This window comes from Pinus tabuliformis, chromosome 8 (genome assembly GCF_031772625.1).
Source record: "Pinus tabuliformis cultivar Carrire ecotype Pingquan chromosome 8, CPIR1, whole genome shotgun sequence".
NCBI lineage: Eukaryota > Viridiplantae > Streptophyta > Pinopsida > Pinales > Pinaceae > Pinus > Pinus tabuliformis.
The window spans coordinates 1,223,221,929-1,223,240,102 of record NC_142294.1 but is presented as its reverse complement, the minus strand read 5'-3'; the positions used below and the strand labels follow the sequence as shown (position 1 = coordinate 1,223,240,102).

The window sequence follows — 18,174 nt, the reverse complement described above, 5'->3', positions numbered from 1 at the left end:
AAATCTTGGTTGGTGGAATTGCAAAGAAGAAATAACATATGTTACAAACTAAAACTTCAAATTTAGAAGGGCTCAAATATTAGAGATATAGCAAGAAAAAGTTCATTCATTCAAATATTCTCCAAATAAGGTATGTAAATTACAAGTGACATAACTTTTGATTAGAAGATCCATTTTCTTTTGGGTGACTAAAAGTTGTGATAAAAAGGAGTATTATTATTATTTTCCCACATGCCTCCAAAGAAATATCCAAAAGCTACTACACCAATTAAACCTCTGAAGGCTCATCCATGACTCATGAAGAAATAGAAGATGTCAACTACCAGGTAACTGAGTGGGAAAATCAGTTGTCACTGTTGCAAGAAATAGTTACAAGGGATATCAAACAAAAAATAGAGGAAAATAAGGAAGAAATGGATAAGAAGATGAAACAAATGGAACAAAATATTATATAAGCTATAAATGGGAGGTTCCTTAAAATTGATAATATATTTGAAGGAAATCATGAAAATAAAGGTAATATTCAAGTTGAACAACTTGCTAATAATAATAATTTTTCAAGTGGATTTGACTCTAATGGTGGAGCTACTCATGGATGGTTTCCTAAAGGAGTGAACATTCCGAAGGTTGATTTAAAGAAGTTTGATGAAACAAAGTTCGTTACTTGGGTGCATCAAATAGAGAAATATTTTTAATTACATAATATTATGAATGACAAGTGAAGGATTCACAAAACAACTTTAAACTTTGAGATGAAACCTTGTCAATGGTATCAATGGGTAGTCCAAAGGAAGCCCCATTTTTATCATCATACTTGGGGTTTATTTACTAGAGACTTATAAGTGCAATATAACGAAGCTTAGGAACAAGACTATCTCAATAAATTGACAAGAATCAAGCAATTTGGTGATATTGAAGACTATAATTCAAAATTTCAAGTTTTGGCCATAAGGGTGGATAACATAAGTAATGAACATTTATTGGAATATTACATGGGTGGATTAAAAGAAGACATTAAAGATGAACTTTTCCTAAAGCAAATAGAAAATATTATGAAAGTTATGCAATTTTCTTGTCATAATTAAGCCGAGAAAGGATACACACAAGTTTTCCATGGGAGCATACATGGGAAGCAAATATTGTTTTGGGTTTCATAAGACAACCCTACCTTAACCTACTAGAATATCATACGAAGGAATAGAGGAAAAAGAACAAAAAATTGTGCATGACATTGATTTATACATGCTTGAGGTATTTGTTCATGCATTAGTAGGTTTGTCAGTCCTCAAACCCTAAAGATTGTTGGTTACAATAAGAAGCAAATGGTCATAATGCTCACTGACTCAGGTAATACCCATAACTTCATTGATAAAAGATTAGCATAGTGCCTCAATTTTATTGCGTATGCAATGAAAAAATTTCAACTTTAGTTGCCAATGGAGGGACTATTGATTGTGTGGGAAAATTCCACGACTTTAAAATAAGCATGTGAGAATATAAATTGGAAAGCTCAATGTATGCCATTCCAATTGGAGGTGTAGATGTTATTATAGGGATTCAATGGTTGAGAACATTGGGTATTATTTCTATAAACTGTAATGAATTATTCATGAGATTTGAGTTGTAAAGAGTTTATATGAGCTCAAAGGGTTAAAATATGGACACCTTGTCAAGCCATTAGCTTTCATATAATGGAAAAACTCCTAAGAAAGGCTAGCAATGAAATTTTGGTTAAACTGTATTCTATGGAAGTTAAGCAGTAACATGAAAATATTCCTAGGGAATTAAAAGGAACCTTGGAAAACAATTTTAGGGACTTCCAATAAATTCTCAAAAATATACATCCATCTAGAGATCATGAACAACCAATTGAATATATACCTGGAAGCACTCCTCTGAATTCCATTTTTGTAGTCATTGATATACTCATAAAATATGCACACTTTTTGAAATTCAAAGTACGTACACATCAAGCCAAGTAGCAGAAGTGTTCATGAAGGAAATTCATAGAATTCATGATATTCTTAAGATAATAATAAGTAACAAATATCTAAAACTCATAGGTAATTTTTGGAAAGAATTATGGAATACTAGTGGAACAACACTAGCAATGAGTTCAACATATCATCCACAAACAAATGGTCAAATAGAAATAGTAAACAAATGTTTAGAGGGTTATCTATGATGTTATTCTTCAGATAAGAAATCTCAATGGATGAAGTGGCTTCCTTTGGAAAAATGGTGGTATAATACTATCTATCATACATTTACTAAAATTACCCCATTTGAGGCTCTTTATGAATATACGACTTCTAGTATCTCATATTTTTTACAAGATAAGTCCAAAGTATAAGCAATACAGCCACATATAGAGAAGACTAAAGAAACTTTGGCAATTAATAAGGAAAACCTTCAAATGGTGCAAAACAAGATGAAGCAACAAGTAGATCAACATCGAAGCGAAAGACAAATTGAAGAGGGTGGTTAGGTATTTTTGAGACTACAACCTTATAAGCAATCCACACTCAAGCAAAAGAAGAATTAGAAATTAACTCTAAAATTTTATGGGTCTGAGAAGATTATTCACAAGATTGGACAAGTGGCATATGGGGTTAGATTTGCCTTCTTCTCATATTCTTAAGGTTTTTCATGTATCTTGCCTAAAAAAGGTTGTGGGACAAACTGTACCAATGCAAAAAAACTTTCAGAATTAGATGGAGAAGGAAAGTTCATTCTCGAACCAAAAAAATTATGGATCAATGTTCTCTATCTCTTCAAAATAGAACCATTACATAGTACATAATCAAGTGAAAGAACATGCCTCTAGAAGAAGCTACTTGGGAAAATGAGCAGTTCATGAAGAAACACCCCCAACTATAAGCTTTGAGGAAAAATGTTTTTTAAAATAGGGGGGCTATGTTATGCTCCTTGGGCCCTATATTAAGGCCCTAATAAGCATTCATTATTAGTTGAATTATTATATTAGGAGTTGGCTAAATTATGGGTTTTTTTATCATTTTCAAGGCTTAAGGTTCATAACATCTATTATTTTTTAAACAATGGGAAAACTTATCATAACTCAGTTGTCAAACCAACAATGGGGACAACCATCATTGGTTACTATCCGTGAATGCAAGATGACTCATCACTATTAATTAAGGAAAAACACAGCACCTGGAATTTTTGTTGGTGGTCCGTAAGGGAGCAAGCTTTCACTCTTGCCAGATGCCTCTAGGTATTGCGCTGTTAACATAACATCTGTTATTATAAGCCTTTCCAAAAAAATAATTTTCTTCTATTTGTAAATGGAGATCATGGTACACTATATCTAAATTGGATCACTTATGCATTGATTCAACCCATGGGGACTATGTTTGAAATTGCATTTAAAAAACATGGAATATAACTCAACTCTTATATACAACTTTATGAGCTTAGAGGTCATTTCACTGATTTAAAAAGAAAGAAAGAAGTAACATTGGTATATAGAAAATATATATGCATGCTCCATTTCAACAAAGGGGCCCTTAGATACATCATATATTGTCAAATAACTCGTGCTTAGATAAAACATTCATGCTAAGAGATTTAAAATAGTTTTAGAGGGGGACTTTGAAGAGAAGATATTCTCAATGAACAACAAGGCAAGTTAAATCTTTCAAAGAGCACATTGTTAAGGAATTGGTGAAGGGCACCTTTTTTGTATGCCTTTCTTGGCATGCTCTCAAATGAATGCATTAAAATACAAACATAAATCAATATCATCTAGGGAAATATGACACCTGGCTTGCAGGTCCACCAACATTCAATTAATGTGTATGTTGGTGGGTGTTATGTATAAAAGTGGCAGTGATGATGAAGTCTTAATGCCCTCTCTTTTCATGCTTGCATGAACATGTAAGTATTGATGGGTGACAAGCTTCCATAGTACACATATATGTCATGGGAGATGTATGATGGAAACTTGATCAATTGAATCACCATTTATTTTATATATCCTTTCTTGTAATCGTGCCCAAGGTTGGCCTTTGGATTAATGGAAATTTTTTGCCTTTGCATGATGCAAAAGTGGTTACTTTGCTCAAGTTATTCTATTTACAAGCGAATTTCTTTCACAGAGTCTAGAGGGCATGGTGTTTTGTGGAGGGGGCCTCATGGTGTAGGGCTCACAAAATAACCATTCCATCTCTAGTCATTATAGTTTTTTTCACTCTTTTGTCTCTAAGCAGGATTAGGTCTTAGAAATCTTCTAGCAGTTCCACCTCCACCTCATTGTTTATTGTGATTCCTAAAATACATACCAACTCTATTTACTTGTGTCCCTTTGAATCATAAATAACCTCCTTACACTTGACACTCTTTGGGTAAAATTAATAATTGCATGCACTAATAAAATAAATAAAAAATTACATAAATAAACAGAATATGGCAATTACAAAAAACACCACCTTAACCTTGTGTAAAAAAAATGTAGAACTCCATTGCCATAAGCATCAAGGTTTTTAACCAAAACAATAGATAAATGATCTTGTTAAAAAACCACTATCTTTTAGGAAAAAAATAGGAAAAAAAAAGCATCAAATCAAAACAAATGTAAAGAAGATACAAGAATTAATGAAAAATAATCTTATAGAAAAATAGATATCTTTCAAAAAGAAATAGAGAAAATAGATTGAATATTTGATCAAAATAAATGGAAAGAAAATGAGGAATTATATTATTATGAATTCTTTGTTCTTCTATCAAATTATTTTTTTGGTTACATTTACACATGCTTTGAAGCATTATGTGAATCAAGAACCTTGAAAGCAAAGGACTTGGTTGAACTTCAAGCAGAGTATCTAAAATGGGGAATGAATGCTCTTGCACCGCACATCATGAAAATATTCAACAACATCATTCAACAAGGATTCCCAAGAGACTCAATAACTAGCTTAGCAATACCCCTTTTTAAAAGTGGATACATTAATAATCCATCCAATTATAGAACAATTATGATCAATCTTTTGTTTGCAAAGATTTTTGGCAGCATGGTAGAAGACAAAATTAGCAAGTGGGTAGAAGTAAAAGAAAAGAGGGCAAGAGGACAAGCGGGTTTTAGGTTGAAACATTCTACAGTGGATCATGGCATCACGTTGAGACACATTGTTGAAAAGGCTTGGGAGAAAAAAGAAGTATTTTGCTACTTTGTTGACTTCAAAAAAGCATTCGACATAGTACCTAGGGATAAGTTGTGGCGTAGAATGGAAGACCTTGAAATTCCTGTGCATTATAGAGCCGCTGTCCATAGACTTTATGAAGAAGTGAAAGTCAAAATTAGAACCTCAGCAGGTATTTCAGAAAGCTTTAGAAATGACATTGGAGTGAAGTAAGGTTGCCCTCTATCCCCCACTCTTTTTGGTCTATATATTGATAAATTGGAAGAGTGGCTAAATTTGCAAGGTGGAGATGGTGTTTGGTTGGGGGAGTTTGTGATAAAGCTTCTTTTATATGCTGATGATATTGTATTGATTTCTAAATTGGCCCATGGATTGCAAATGCACTTATATGCCCTTGAGCATTTTTGTAGAGCAGTGGAGATGCAAGTCAATACTAGCAAGACCAAAATAATGATTTTTTCTAATAAAAGGAAGTAGAGCCAACACAGTTTCTTCTTTGAAGACAACATTTTTGAAGAAGTAAATGAGTACAAGTACATTGGGATTGATTTCAACAACAAACTCAATTGGGAGGACTGCAGAAAGAAGAGAATTTTAGGAGGGTTGAAAGCATTATATGCTCTTCAAAACAAATGTAGAGAGGCAGAATTATGGGATTGGAAAACGATTAAAGTGCTTTTTGGACTCTTAGTTTGTCCAGTGATGCTATATGGGTGTGAATTGTGGGCTAGCAACACTCTTGTCTCAAAATGGAAACAAATTGAGAAAATCCAAAAACGCTTGATCATGAGCAAGTTCAAAATAAAAAGTTCGATACCTTATGAGATAATGTTGAGTGAAACAGGAGCAACTTCCATTGAAGCAATTGCTATGGTGTGGCTCATAAGATACCTAAAAAGAATTGAACAAATGAGAGTAGGTAGATGGCCTAATGTTATCTTCAATGAAGGCATCAGTGAAAGAAAGAAAACATGGATGAAACAAAACTACACATGGATGCAAAAATGGGATATCTACCTCAATGCCTGTCCCACAAATAGCAAGGAGCTAAAGGATTTTGTTATGGAGAAGTTTCATAAAAAGGTATGGGGAAAAGAGTTGGGTAGAAAGAAGAAATATTACATTGAGGAATTCAACCCTACGTGTGATTTACAACAAAAAGAATTCATTGGAGCTAGCATTTCGTGGAGGGCAAAGGTTCTTATTGCTCAATTAAGGACCAACTCACATCAACTTCGGTGTGAAACGGGACGATGGAAAAGGCCTAAAGAAGCTTGGGAAGAAAGGGTGTGTACATTTTGCACGTATGGAGTTGTGGAATCGGAAAAACATTTCATTTTGGAATGTGATGCATTCAAAGACATAAGAGAAAGTTATGAGAACATGTTAGCATCAATTTCTTGGCATTGTCTTTTTAGCGAGGAGATTGTTGGAAGGTTGGGTCAGCGCATCATCAATTTGAATTGGAAAAACACTGAATTGCAAAGAGCGAAAAACAGAGAACTAATGGTCTCATAAACTATTTTTAGTCTTGTGGACCTTAAAATATTATTTCTTTTTCAGAATCAGAACTTCCAAAATTCATATACTCTTTGTGACCCTATCCCATCATTTATTCCTTTATCAAGTTATAGTAATTTATATATGGATTATAAATCATTTATTCCTTTATCAAGTTATAGTAATTTATATATGGATTATAAGACCAAATGTGTTAAAAAGTATATACCCGCGAACAAATCCATTCAAATATATTGAACGCAGATGGCAGATTGTTAAAATGTTCACGATGATAAGTACGAATGGAATAAATTTATCTTAGGGGATTCCATGAATATGTATTCACTTCTCGAAATAGGATTTGGGAATATGACGAGGATATTCTCAATCAATATGGTACGCTCCACATCTCATTTAACCCCCTTCTCCTACGAACACAAAGCCCCACAGAGATCACGAGGAACAAACACTTTCACGATGGCAATGGAGGATTGCGGTGCGCAATGCATGTTCCTATTTGTTGATTAGAAAATGAATGCTCTGTATATATGGGTTGGTTTCAGAGGTTTGCCATGGTTTTAACTGAGTTGTGATCCTGTGTTGAGTGCAAACAGATGAATTCACTACATTTCTTTCTACAGCAGTTGAAGCAGCAAAAATGGCGGGGAAGGTGACAATATATTTTATATATATACACTTGGATGCATATTTGACATTGAGTTTAGCCTATATGCGCGTGTGCTCTTATGTATGTAAAATTTATGCAATGCAGATAATCTCCCAGAATTTCAACCAAACGAAAGTCGTGGAGCACAAAGGACAGGTAAGTGTTTCTTCTAATCCCAAGAGATATGCCAGTTTGCATCATGGGCTCATCCCCTGGAAAAGAGAAATATTTCGGGGCTATTTTTTTACTCTCATTTCTATAAACTGACCCCACAATGAATTGAAATGGATTAAAACCAGTTGAACTCACCAAAATTCCTTCAATTCCTTTCTTGTTTAGTCTTTTGAATTCTTGGTTCTCATCCTTCTTTGCAGGGATTTGAATAGTCATGCAGATTCTTAATACTCTTATAGTTTTAATTTTGCCTTTTTCTTAGCGTCTGGTTTCCATCTTCATAGCTACTCCTAGAATTGTTTCTCTTCTTCATTTGTTTGTTTACAGTTGCATTCTGAATTGTTGCTGCATTCTCTTAGTTGGGTTTAGAGCTGCCACTAGATAGTTACGTGGGGTGACATTAAACACAGAATACGCAATTAGTACTTACGAGAATTGATGAGGATGATGGTAGTTTTTGTGCTTGTCTTTCTTACTAACAGAACCACCCAATTTTTGGCTGGAGAGGGTAGAAACTCTTGGCTATTTTGCTAACAAAAAGGATATTTAGCATGGGTATTATAGATGAATCAATAAGATTGTTCACTAAAGTCTAAAATATAAAGGTTTTTGCTTGTAATATATAAGTCCCAATATATCATGATTCTCTTGCGATGGGGAGAGCCACAAGAGAGTGGATGGGGCAACACAAGAGAGTAATGCCTCTAACATAATGTTTTGGTTACTGGAGGGTTGAGTAGCATTTTATGTCCTTTTTCAGGCAGTGCTCTAAAGTACCCCTTTCAAATGCTAAAGAATGAATGGTGTCTTGCAAATATTTCTAAGACTTACTATGTCACATTGGCTGTGACATAAAAGCCCTGAAATACCATGATTCTTATGCCAATGTGGTGGCTACAAGGGAGTGGTGCCTCACACAAACAGAATGATAAACAATAATGATAGATTGTTTATGGGGTGAGTATGTTTTCTTGCTGGGTGGTCTTCTGCTCTCCTTTTTGTAGTCAAAGAATATAAAAATATCTTCTGTTTGGCAGTGCTCTATAGTATCTCCTTCCCTGCTGAACAATAAAAGGTCAGTTGTGCCAAGGATTGAAAGGCATATTGAAACTGTTTCAACCTCTATAAAAAATTCATTGTTAATGTTTTTATTATGGGGATGCGAGATGTCTCATGAAGTGTACACTGTAAACTGGTCTACTTGTTTGGAAAATCATTTGCGTGTTTTTGCAAGGCAGGTGGATTTGGTTACAGAGACTGACAAGGCATGCGAGGAGATTATTTTTCAACATCTAAAACAAATATACCCTGATCATCAGGTACGTGGTCAATATTTTAGGGTCTTTTGTTGTCTTTCAGTTCTGTTGCTGAAGTTGACAAAGTTTGCTTTGCTGTGCAGTTCATAGGAGAAGAAACTTCTGCAGTCTATGGAACTGCTGATTTGACGGATGCACCAACATGGATAATTGATCCACTCGATGGAACAACAAATTTTGTTCACAGGTTTGAATTTTAGGATCTGTTGGATTTTAGAGCATATGTTTACCATGTGATGTCCAAATGTGGGTTTTGCCTAACTTGGAGGTATTTTAGGTGATGTTTATTGCTGTTCTTTTGGCTGTTTTTTTCGTCATATCTGGACATTAATATAACGTCTTCTTCTGTTATTTCTTCCTTGTAGTTAGAAGTAGGGAAAAAATCAACAAAATTAGAAAATGAAGTGATTCAAGAGAAATAAGAGTATTATTTTCACTCCTCTTATTTATCTTCTGGACTTTCCTCTTAGAGCTGTAATGGTTTATTTTTAAAGTTGATATTTTAGGGAAAAAATAAGCTTACTGAACTTGATTGGCAGGTTTCCTTTTGTTTGTGTGTCAATTGGACTTACCATTGGAAAGATTCCTACTGTCGGTGTCGTGTACAATCCAATACTTGGTGAGGTGAGATATATTGTTTTGTCAAAATTTGTATACATGAATACAATTAGGACGAGTTTCTTGTTAGTGCAAGTGTTCTGAAAGTTGTACTTGAGCATATTTGGCTTTCCTGGTGAACACCTTGTACACACGTCTTTTCAAAAACCACAATGCTTCATCATGCAATGAATCGGTTTTCCATATGAATTACTATTTTCTAAACAAAACCCTTATAGTTGTCCATTGGAAATAACCATAGAGACAAAATAACCATATAGGGAACAAGTCATCAAACCTCGGACCCTCTTGTGTGTGTATTAATGAGAACTCAAGTTCCAAACCATTATGTTCAAACTTTTTGAATGACACTTCCTTGTTGTAGCATCATAATGAACTAACTATCTGAACTTTGAAAGTACATTATCATTGTAGTATGAAAGTTAATTTTTTCTGGCTTTTTCATGTTTCGAACGTGAACAAAAGGAAACATTCAATGATTTCTTTTCTAACATCGAAAATAGCATTTTAATATTGACAATTGTCCTAATAATGACCAAATCAGTGTTAAGCATTCTATGCATCAAAAGCAGCCCAGGAAGCTGAATCATTATTGAATTTTCCAAACAGTTACTTAGGAAGCCTTTTTGAGGAGTTATTCGAATATAGAAAAAATAGTCTTTTTAGAATAAGCAGGGAAGAAACAAATTTATAAGTTTTTTTTATTCAGAGTGTCTCTTGACAATGTTGCGAGCTTTGCGATCGGAATTAAATCGGTGAGGGTCCGAAATTGGAAAATATCGTAAAAATCGAGAAAAAATCGGCAAATACAATTTTTTTTTTTTTTTTTTTTTTCAAATTATTTAATATTTAAAGCATTCACAACATAAAATAAATGCATTGACACATACATATGAAAAGAGAACTAATATATAAGATGTGTAATATCATGTCTAGTGCTACATCACACATAATAGTGAATCATGTCCTGAATACTAAGTCCTGAGTCCCAACTCAGCCTCAAAATATCAACAAAAAATATAATAACGTATATCATGAGTCATAATGTCATATACAATGAAATGAACCAAATAATTAAAACCACTGCTTTCCTCTGTCCCTCTTGCAAGAAAATGTAACAACTTTCCCTCTAGATGAAGAAGGCGGCGGGGTTGGCAGTGGACTCTCCTATGCTCTAGAAGTTGAAGAACTAGGAGCTATAGGAGGTAGACCACGTCCTCTACTAGTGACAAGGGTAGGTGGTGTCACCTCCTCCTCCTATTGTTCCTCCTCCTCCTCCTCTACCCCCTCCACTACCTCATGCTCTAACCAATCAGGGGCTGACTCCATGATAGGCCTCTCGGCCTCAACCCTCCATGCAACAGTGGTGTCAATCCCATCCAATGAGATGGCCTCCACATCAGATGTCCTCTCAAGTTGCCTCTCTTGCGTGAACTAATACTACTTATTTCAATGTTAGAAAATAAATCATTGAATGTTTCCTTTTGTTCATGTTAGAAACATGAAATACTGCTGATTTCCTCTGTCCTTCTTGCAAGAACTAATACTATTGATTTCCTTTGCCCCTCTTGCGGGAAAATGTAACAACTTTCCCTCTAGATGAATAAGGCAGTGGGGCTGGCAGTGGAATCTGCTGTGCTCTAGAAGCTGAAGAACTAGGAGCTATAGGAGGTTGACCACGTCCTCTATTGGTGACAGGGCTAGGTGGTATCACCTCCTCCTCCTGTTGCTCCTCCTCTACCCCCTCCACTACCTCTTGCTCTAACCAATCAGGAGTTGACTCCATGATAGGTCTCTCGGCCTCAATCCTCCATGCAATAGTGGTGTCAATCCCATCCAATGAGATGGCCTCCACATCAGGTGTCCTCTCAAGTTGCTTCACCCACAATCGAAGATTGTAGTAGACATAGATCATGTCATTAAGTCGTTAGGACTCCAATCTGTACAAGGGTCATAAATTAATAAATTATAAATAATAAATTAATAGTTATAAAAAATATTATTTAATGAATTCAAAATATTAGTTGGAATATTTTAGCTTGTTGTGCTTCTTGGTGTGTATTTTTTCAAATACACTCCAGTTGCGCTCGCATCCCGAGGAGCTACATGTTTGGTTGAGCACTCGAATGACAAGCCTTTGGAGATTGGGTACTCTGCCACCATAGTTTCTCCACCATGCATTTACAACAAATAAGATAAACATAAGAAAAAAATGAAATTTGAAAGTTAAAACTAAGTATGAACTTGAAGAGACAATGAATTTTGAAACAAACTAAAGCTTACTTGGCATTTTAGTCTTCCTATCATGGATTGCTACGTCAAAGCTAAATGTGCCACCTGCCATCCTGTATATCTCCATTTCTTTGGAGATTTTTGCATGTTCCGCTGGAGATGACACTATCTTCTGAACACAAGTGAAGAATCCATCCATAACCTCAACATCAAATAAGAAACCACAAGAGTAAGAAAATGCGAGGTTTAGGTATATCCTTGCAGTATGAATGGGACGATGGAGTGTATTGTTCCATCACTCATCAATCACTTCCCATATGAGTTGTTGTTTCTCAAACCCCTCATCCCCCTTATCATCATAGTAGTTGCGAATGGATTCTTTGGCCCTATCCATGGCCTCATACAAGTAGTCCATTACGGGCTTGTCTCCATCAACTAATTGAAGAACCTTTACCAAAGGTTCAGTAATGCTACACACCTCCTGCACTCCCGCCCCAAAGCTATCCTGGTATGAAACTAACCTGCATATGGCCTCTCCCTCTAGTTTGCAACTATATGACAAAGCACACCACTCCTTTGAAAGAAACATTCGCTTCACATCCCACATAGAATTCAGGAGGGATTGAAGAGATATGAAATTAGTGGCAAACCGTGTAATAGCAGGGCGCACCAACTCCTTGTTGTTGGTGAATGTTCTCATCAAATGAAGTACATATGCATGATTATATATAAATTTTGTAGTGCTTTTTGATGATTCAACAATATCTTGACAAAAGAAAATTTTCCTATGTCCTCCAACATCAAATCAATGTAGTGTGTAGCACAAGGTGTCCAAAATAAGTTAGGATGCCTCTCCATAAGCATCTTGCAAGTAGCAATATAGTTTGCAGCATTGTCCGTTATGACTTGGACAACATGTTGTGGACCCTGGTCTTGAATGAACACGTCCAACAAATCACATAATAACTGTGCATCTTTGATATGTGTAGATGCATCAATAGATTTCATAAACATTGTCCCCTTGGGACAATTAACCAAGAAGTTAATAAGACTTCTACCCTAGGAAATCGGATTCGTCCTAAACCCCCTGCGAATCCCGAATCCGGCGAATCCGACACGATTCGTCCGGATTCGTGTCCAAATCACAGGACACGTCGTGTCCATTTCAGACACGTCGTGTCCAAGGGCGTGTCGCGATTTTCAGGGGCGTGTCGCGATTTTAGGACACGTGTCTGGTTTCCAGGACTTGCTAAGCTCAGCGCGGGTATGAAAAGGGCGTGTTTGCTCATTAATATTTTCATTTGGTAAGTGATTTGTGCTGTTGCAGCAAGGAGTAGAGCATTTTGGCAGCTTCATAATCAAGTCTAGGCCCTAGTATTGATATGCTATTCATGGTAATGTTAAATTCTTAAAGTAAAAGTGACATTCTCCTTAATCTTCATTTTCATCTTTTTACTTAAATTTTTAACATTACCATGAAATGACTCAGGATGTTTGAGAGTGGTTCCGGCCTCATTGGATTTCATATGGAGAAAGTAGAATTTTAGATTTCATTCAAAATCCAGCAGACTTATCAGTTTTTTAGGATTTTAGGATTGGGGGATTGCAATGTTTCCATTGAATTTTTTCATGTATTAGGGTATGGAACTTGTATTTAATCAAGAGCACCAAACCAAGAGCTTCTGAATATGTCGCTCCTGCTCCCGTTTTCGCTCCCGCTCCCCGCTTTCGCTCCCGCTCCCAAGTAACACTGTTCCTGATGATATGGGTCTGGACACCATTGTTGAGTTGGCATTGGCCAACATGGATCTCAATGATCCAGTGCTAGAGCCTGTTAGATTTGATGACTTAGAGGGGTCAGCCTCCATACCAGCAGATGCAAAGGCGACTATGGATACAGGGGAGGAGGAGGATGTAGAGGAGAGCAGTGGGGACCATGATGATGGGGACATTGATGCTGATTCTGATGCTGATTGATGCCTTGAGGCTTGTATACCTGTAGTTGTTTTATATTTTCTATTTCTATTTGCCATTGGCATTGCACCAACACTACCTATGTAACACATTTTGATTTGATGACTTAATGAGAAAACTACAGTTGTCAGTGTGTTTATCTTACTATCTTGTAGTTGTAAGTTGTCTTTCAGTTATGAATTATGAATCATGATTTAAATTTTTAATAGATTTATCATTTATGTGACCAGTACCACTGACATTTATTTGAATTTTGTATGTACTATGCATGCTAATAGTTATAGATGAAGATCTATGTTTGAAATCAATAAATTTGTATCATTAATTAAAATTTGTGTAAGAAATATGATAATATCTAATTTTTAATATATATATATATATATATATATTTTTAAATATATTATATATATATATATTTTTTAATAAAATAATATATAACGTGTCCTGTTCCGGGGGGTCAGCGTGTCCCGAATCCGACACCACGAATCTCGAATCCTACGTGTCCCGAATCCCCATGTCAGGTGACTTAGCTTCTACCCTTTTGATCGGTCCAACCATCTGTGTTGATTTGGGGTAGCATCGGATGTGCTCTAGCCACGAAATTTGGTGGAGAGGTTGGGGCACACGAGATCTCCAATACCCAGAAAGCGTTTGGGCGAATTCTAAACAGATCAGGAGATATTAAAATAATTAATATTTTTAATGGAGTCCCTAAGTTTAAACTTAGGGAAAGTAAATTATTAATGTGTATTAATATGAATCTGTGTTAGAGTGGTCCAAAAGACATGGATCAAGCCAGATCTAATCTTAGCCGTTGATTAGAGACATGATCTCGGCCATTGAATCGTCAACAGGAAAAGTATAAGAGGAGGCTTGAGGGTCACTTGGAGATCACACCACATGATCAGTCATTTTATTCTCTAGAACAGGGTTTGCTAAGAGAGATAGAATCAGTGATCGGGAGAGCAGCTGAGGGGCATTGACTACAGAGGAACAGAGAAGGCAGAGATTGTGTCGGGAGAGCAGCACAACAACCAAGGAGGGTGACTCAGAGCCAACAAAGGCTCACGCAAGGCCACGTAGAGGTAGCCAAGTGCTGCGCAGAGCATCAGAGGGGCCAGCATAGCTGACGCAGAGGCTCCCAGAGCTGACGTAGGGCCTCTTGGGGTTGACGTAGGCCAAGAAAGGCTGACGCAGGGCCAACGTGAGACAAAGAGGGGCTGACGCAGTTCAGATTGGGTAGACGCTGGGGTTGTAGAGCAGTTTTGTGCTGAGGAGCTGTCAGAAAGGATTTTCCGAGGTTTCAGCCAGGAGTTTTTCTCTCAAACTGTGAGGTATAGCTGCTAAGGAAATTCTTTGTTGGCTAGGCTAGTTTTGACACCCAGATTGTACTCTGATATTGCTTAATAAGAAAACCCTCAGATAGCTGCATCAGTTTTCCCGCGTTGGGCTTTTCCGGGGACATTGGTCCAAAAATAATGGTGTCATGTGGTGTGTTTGTTCTTGTTTCTTTTAGTTGCTGATCTGTAATATGTTGAGCATGCACTAGTTTTTATTTTCAGTATTTACTTTGTAAATAACTTGTTAAAGAAAAATAACAAGTAGGTAAGAATAAATCAGAAGAAGTGCATGGAGGGTTTTTAAGTTAAGTAAACTTAGAAACTTCAACATGGTATCAGAGCATGATTGCAGATCAGAGGAGGACTAAAAGACATCAGCCAAGCGGAGCAATAGCAGCAAAAAATAGCTATCCCGAGGTGACAAAAGCTGTCTTTAGACAAAAGCTGTCTTTAGCAGCGCAGAAGCCAAGTAAGTGTGACGTAGAGCTAACCAGAGCCACGCAGAAGAAGCCGGGAGTTGCATAGAGCCTTAGAGAGGCCACCGTTGCTGACGTAGAGGGCCAGAGGGCTGACGTAGGGCATCCCAGGGCTGATGCAGACCCATCCAGGGTGATGCAAAGACAACGTGAGGCAGGGAGGGGTTGACGCAGTTCACGGAGAGGCAGTTGCTGGGGTTTAGAAGGTTGCAGGAATATTGTAGAGTGGAGCTGGTGAGGTATTGTAGTCAGAACAATACTTGACAGAGCAGGGCCAGAGGAGTTGTTACCGAGGGTTTCTAGCCGAGGAACCCAGATCAGAAGTGCAGTTGCACAAGACAATCAGAGTAGGGGGCATCTCAACAAGTGGTAGAAGGGTTTCCAGGAGGGAAATCAGGACTCAGAGGGAGTCCAAAAGAGAACTTCCAGACGGGAAGTAGAGACTCAGAGGAGTCGAACAAAGAACTTCTAGGAGGGAAGTAGAGGAGCGTCATGGCACTACACGGGGTAAGAGACCAGGATAGATTGGACGGAGCATCGAACTTCGCAGTCTGGAAGGCCAAAATCTTATCAATGCTTGACAGGAATCATGTCAAGAACTTCGCCTTGAAGGTTATAGCTATCCCAGTCGACCCCAATGATAACGACAAGTACGAGGAGGCGATGGCGAGGGCCAAGTGCATTATCCTTGACGGGGTCAAGGATCATGTGGTACCACATATAGCCAAGAAGGAAATGACAGCTGAGATGTGGGAGGCTCTCAAGAACCTATACCAACATACTTATGTGCAGAGAAGAATGCCGCTCGAGAACCAGATGAGGTCATATCAAATGAAGAAGGGTCAAACAATTGACTCCTTTCTCGGAGGATTGAATGAGATCCGAGATCAGTTGGCTGCTATAGGAGCGACACCGGATCAGGAGCTTATGGTGAGGACAACTCTAAATGCTGTCTCAGAAGAGTGGGAAGTGTTTGTCCAGGGCATCTTGGGCAGAGGGACTCTCCTACCTTGGGACGAGATGTGGGCAACTCTTCGCTAGGAAGAGATTAGACGACAGTCAAAGACAAGTAGCAGCAACAAATGGATCAAAGTCAAGCAGGAGGAAGAGGATGTGGCCCTAGCTTTTGAGGGAAAGCAGGAGAAGCGGGAGAAGAAAGATCTCTCCAAGATCAAGTGCTTCCACTGTGGGGAGATGGGTCATTATGCGACCCAGTGCCCAAGGAAGAAGAGTAAGGGAGAGTCTTCCGAGACTAAGGCAGCACCAACACGGGCAAAGAAGGAAGTTTTGACAGACGATGACTGTGCCATGAGTGCACATGCACCACTTGAGCGGAAGTGGGAGACATCGAGCTGTAGTCAGGCGGACTACAGGTGATGAGTGATAAGGGGCAGGATCCTCGAGGTACCTAACATCTTGGATTAGACCTTGCTACGGGAGCCCCAACGAGGAGTAGTAGGACTGGCTGGGTGGGGAGACGGATGCAGATGGAGTGGCAAAGGGAGCTACAGTGCAGGAGTCCCGAGACATCGCAGAGCTAGTAGGCTGCAACAGTGTGAGAGGCACAGGAGTGTTGTACCAGTGCAGGAAGGCACAAAGAGGTGTGCAACGGTGCGAGATGCAGGGAGTTGTTGCAGTAGCGCAGAGGTCAGAGAGAGGGAGCACTTGTCAGTGGCAGAAGGAGCTTCAACATCAGTGGGTGTTTCTAGCCCAACGGGGAGGTTAGTTACTTACTTCTCAGTAACTGAGTTGCAGTGTAGCAGTGGGCAGCACGATGCAGCATGATGAGAGGAGGTGCAGTGCGGATGTAGTGCTGGGAGAAAGGACCAGCAACAACACAGATGCAGAGGGAGCTGTCGTACAGATGTAGCAGTGGCAATGGCGGAACCATGGGCAGCAGTACAGGAGGCAACAGTGCAGAGGATGTTGGGCAGGAAGGCCTAACATCAACACAGGTATCGATGCCGGATGATCAGAGTAATACTCAGTGAGGAGTATTATTAGAGCACAGTCCTCACTAAGAGGGCGTGTTGATTGGGGTAGCATCAGATGTGCTCTAGCCACAAAATTTGGTGGAGAGGTTGGGCACATGAGATCTCCAATACTCAGAAAAGGTTTGGGCAAATTCTAAACAGATCAAGAGATATTAAAATAATTAATATTTTTAATGGGGTCCCTAAGTTTAAACTTAGGGAAAATAAAATATTAATGTGTATCAGTGTTTTTAAAACCGTTTTTAAAAACCGGTTACCGGTCAAACCGGCCGGTTAGCAAGGCTGCCGGTCCGAACCGGCCAAAAAACCCGGTTTGATAGGGCATTTTGCCATTTTTTAGCCCTAACCGGTGAAAACCGGCCGGTTTAGGACAGAACCGGCCGGTTTGTATCAAACCGGCCGGTTCTGTCCTAAACCGGCCGGTTTTAGGCACGCCCACTGAAACATGCAAAAAAAGGGATTTTGACTGTGGTTTAGGGGTTTTGGGGGGGAAGTAAAGGTGGGATATATTGTTATGAAAGATCCTATAACTGGAATTCAAAGTGATTTGCTACGTATGGAAGGGGCAGAGGTCATTGGAGTCTACCATGGTCTTGTGAATGAAAAGCTTGTTAATTTGGCACACGGGTATCTGAAAGTCCATCCAAAGTGTTCTTGAATGAAGCAGTAGTATTTTTTTTATGTGTAGTTTAGTTTGATAAAGATCCTTAATATTTGTTCTTGC

General features: G+C 38.2%; 1 protein-coding gene across 1 annotated transcript in view; it reads left to right on the top strand.

Annotated features, from left to right (window-relative positions):
* The first annotated feature begins 6,949 nt into the window (after positions 1-6,949).
* The window catches only part of LOC149239800 (inositol-phosphate phosphatase-like), a 217,241-nt gene continuing 206,016 nt past the window's right edge, over positions 6,950-18,174 (top strand). The window contains exons 1-6 of the mRNA XM_089373541.1: positions 6,950-7,155; positions 7,274-7,329; positions 7,432-7,482; positions 8,739-8,819; positions 8,900-9,003; positions 9,356-9,440. Coding sequence (XP_089229667.1) covers positions 6,990-7,155; positions 7,274-7,329; positions 7,432-7,482; positions 8,739-8,819; positions 8,900-9,003; positions 9,356-9,440 — 543 coding nt within the window. The 5' untranslated portion in view covers positions 6,950-6,989. The remainder of the gene's footprint in view (positions 7,156-7,273; positions 7,330-7,431; positions 7,483-8,738; positions 8,820-8,899; positions 9,004-9,355; positions 9,441-18,174) is intronic.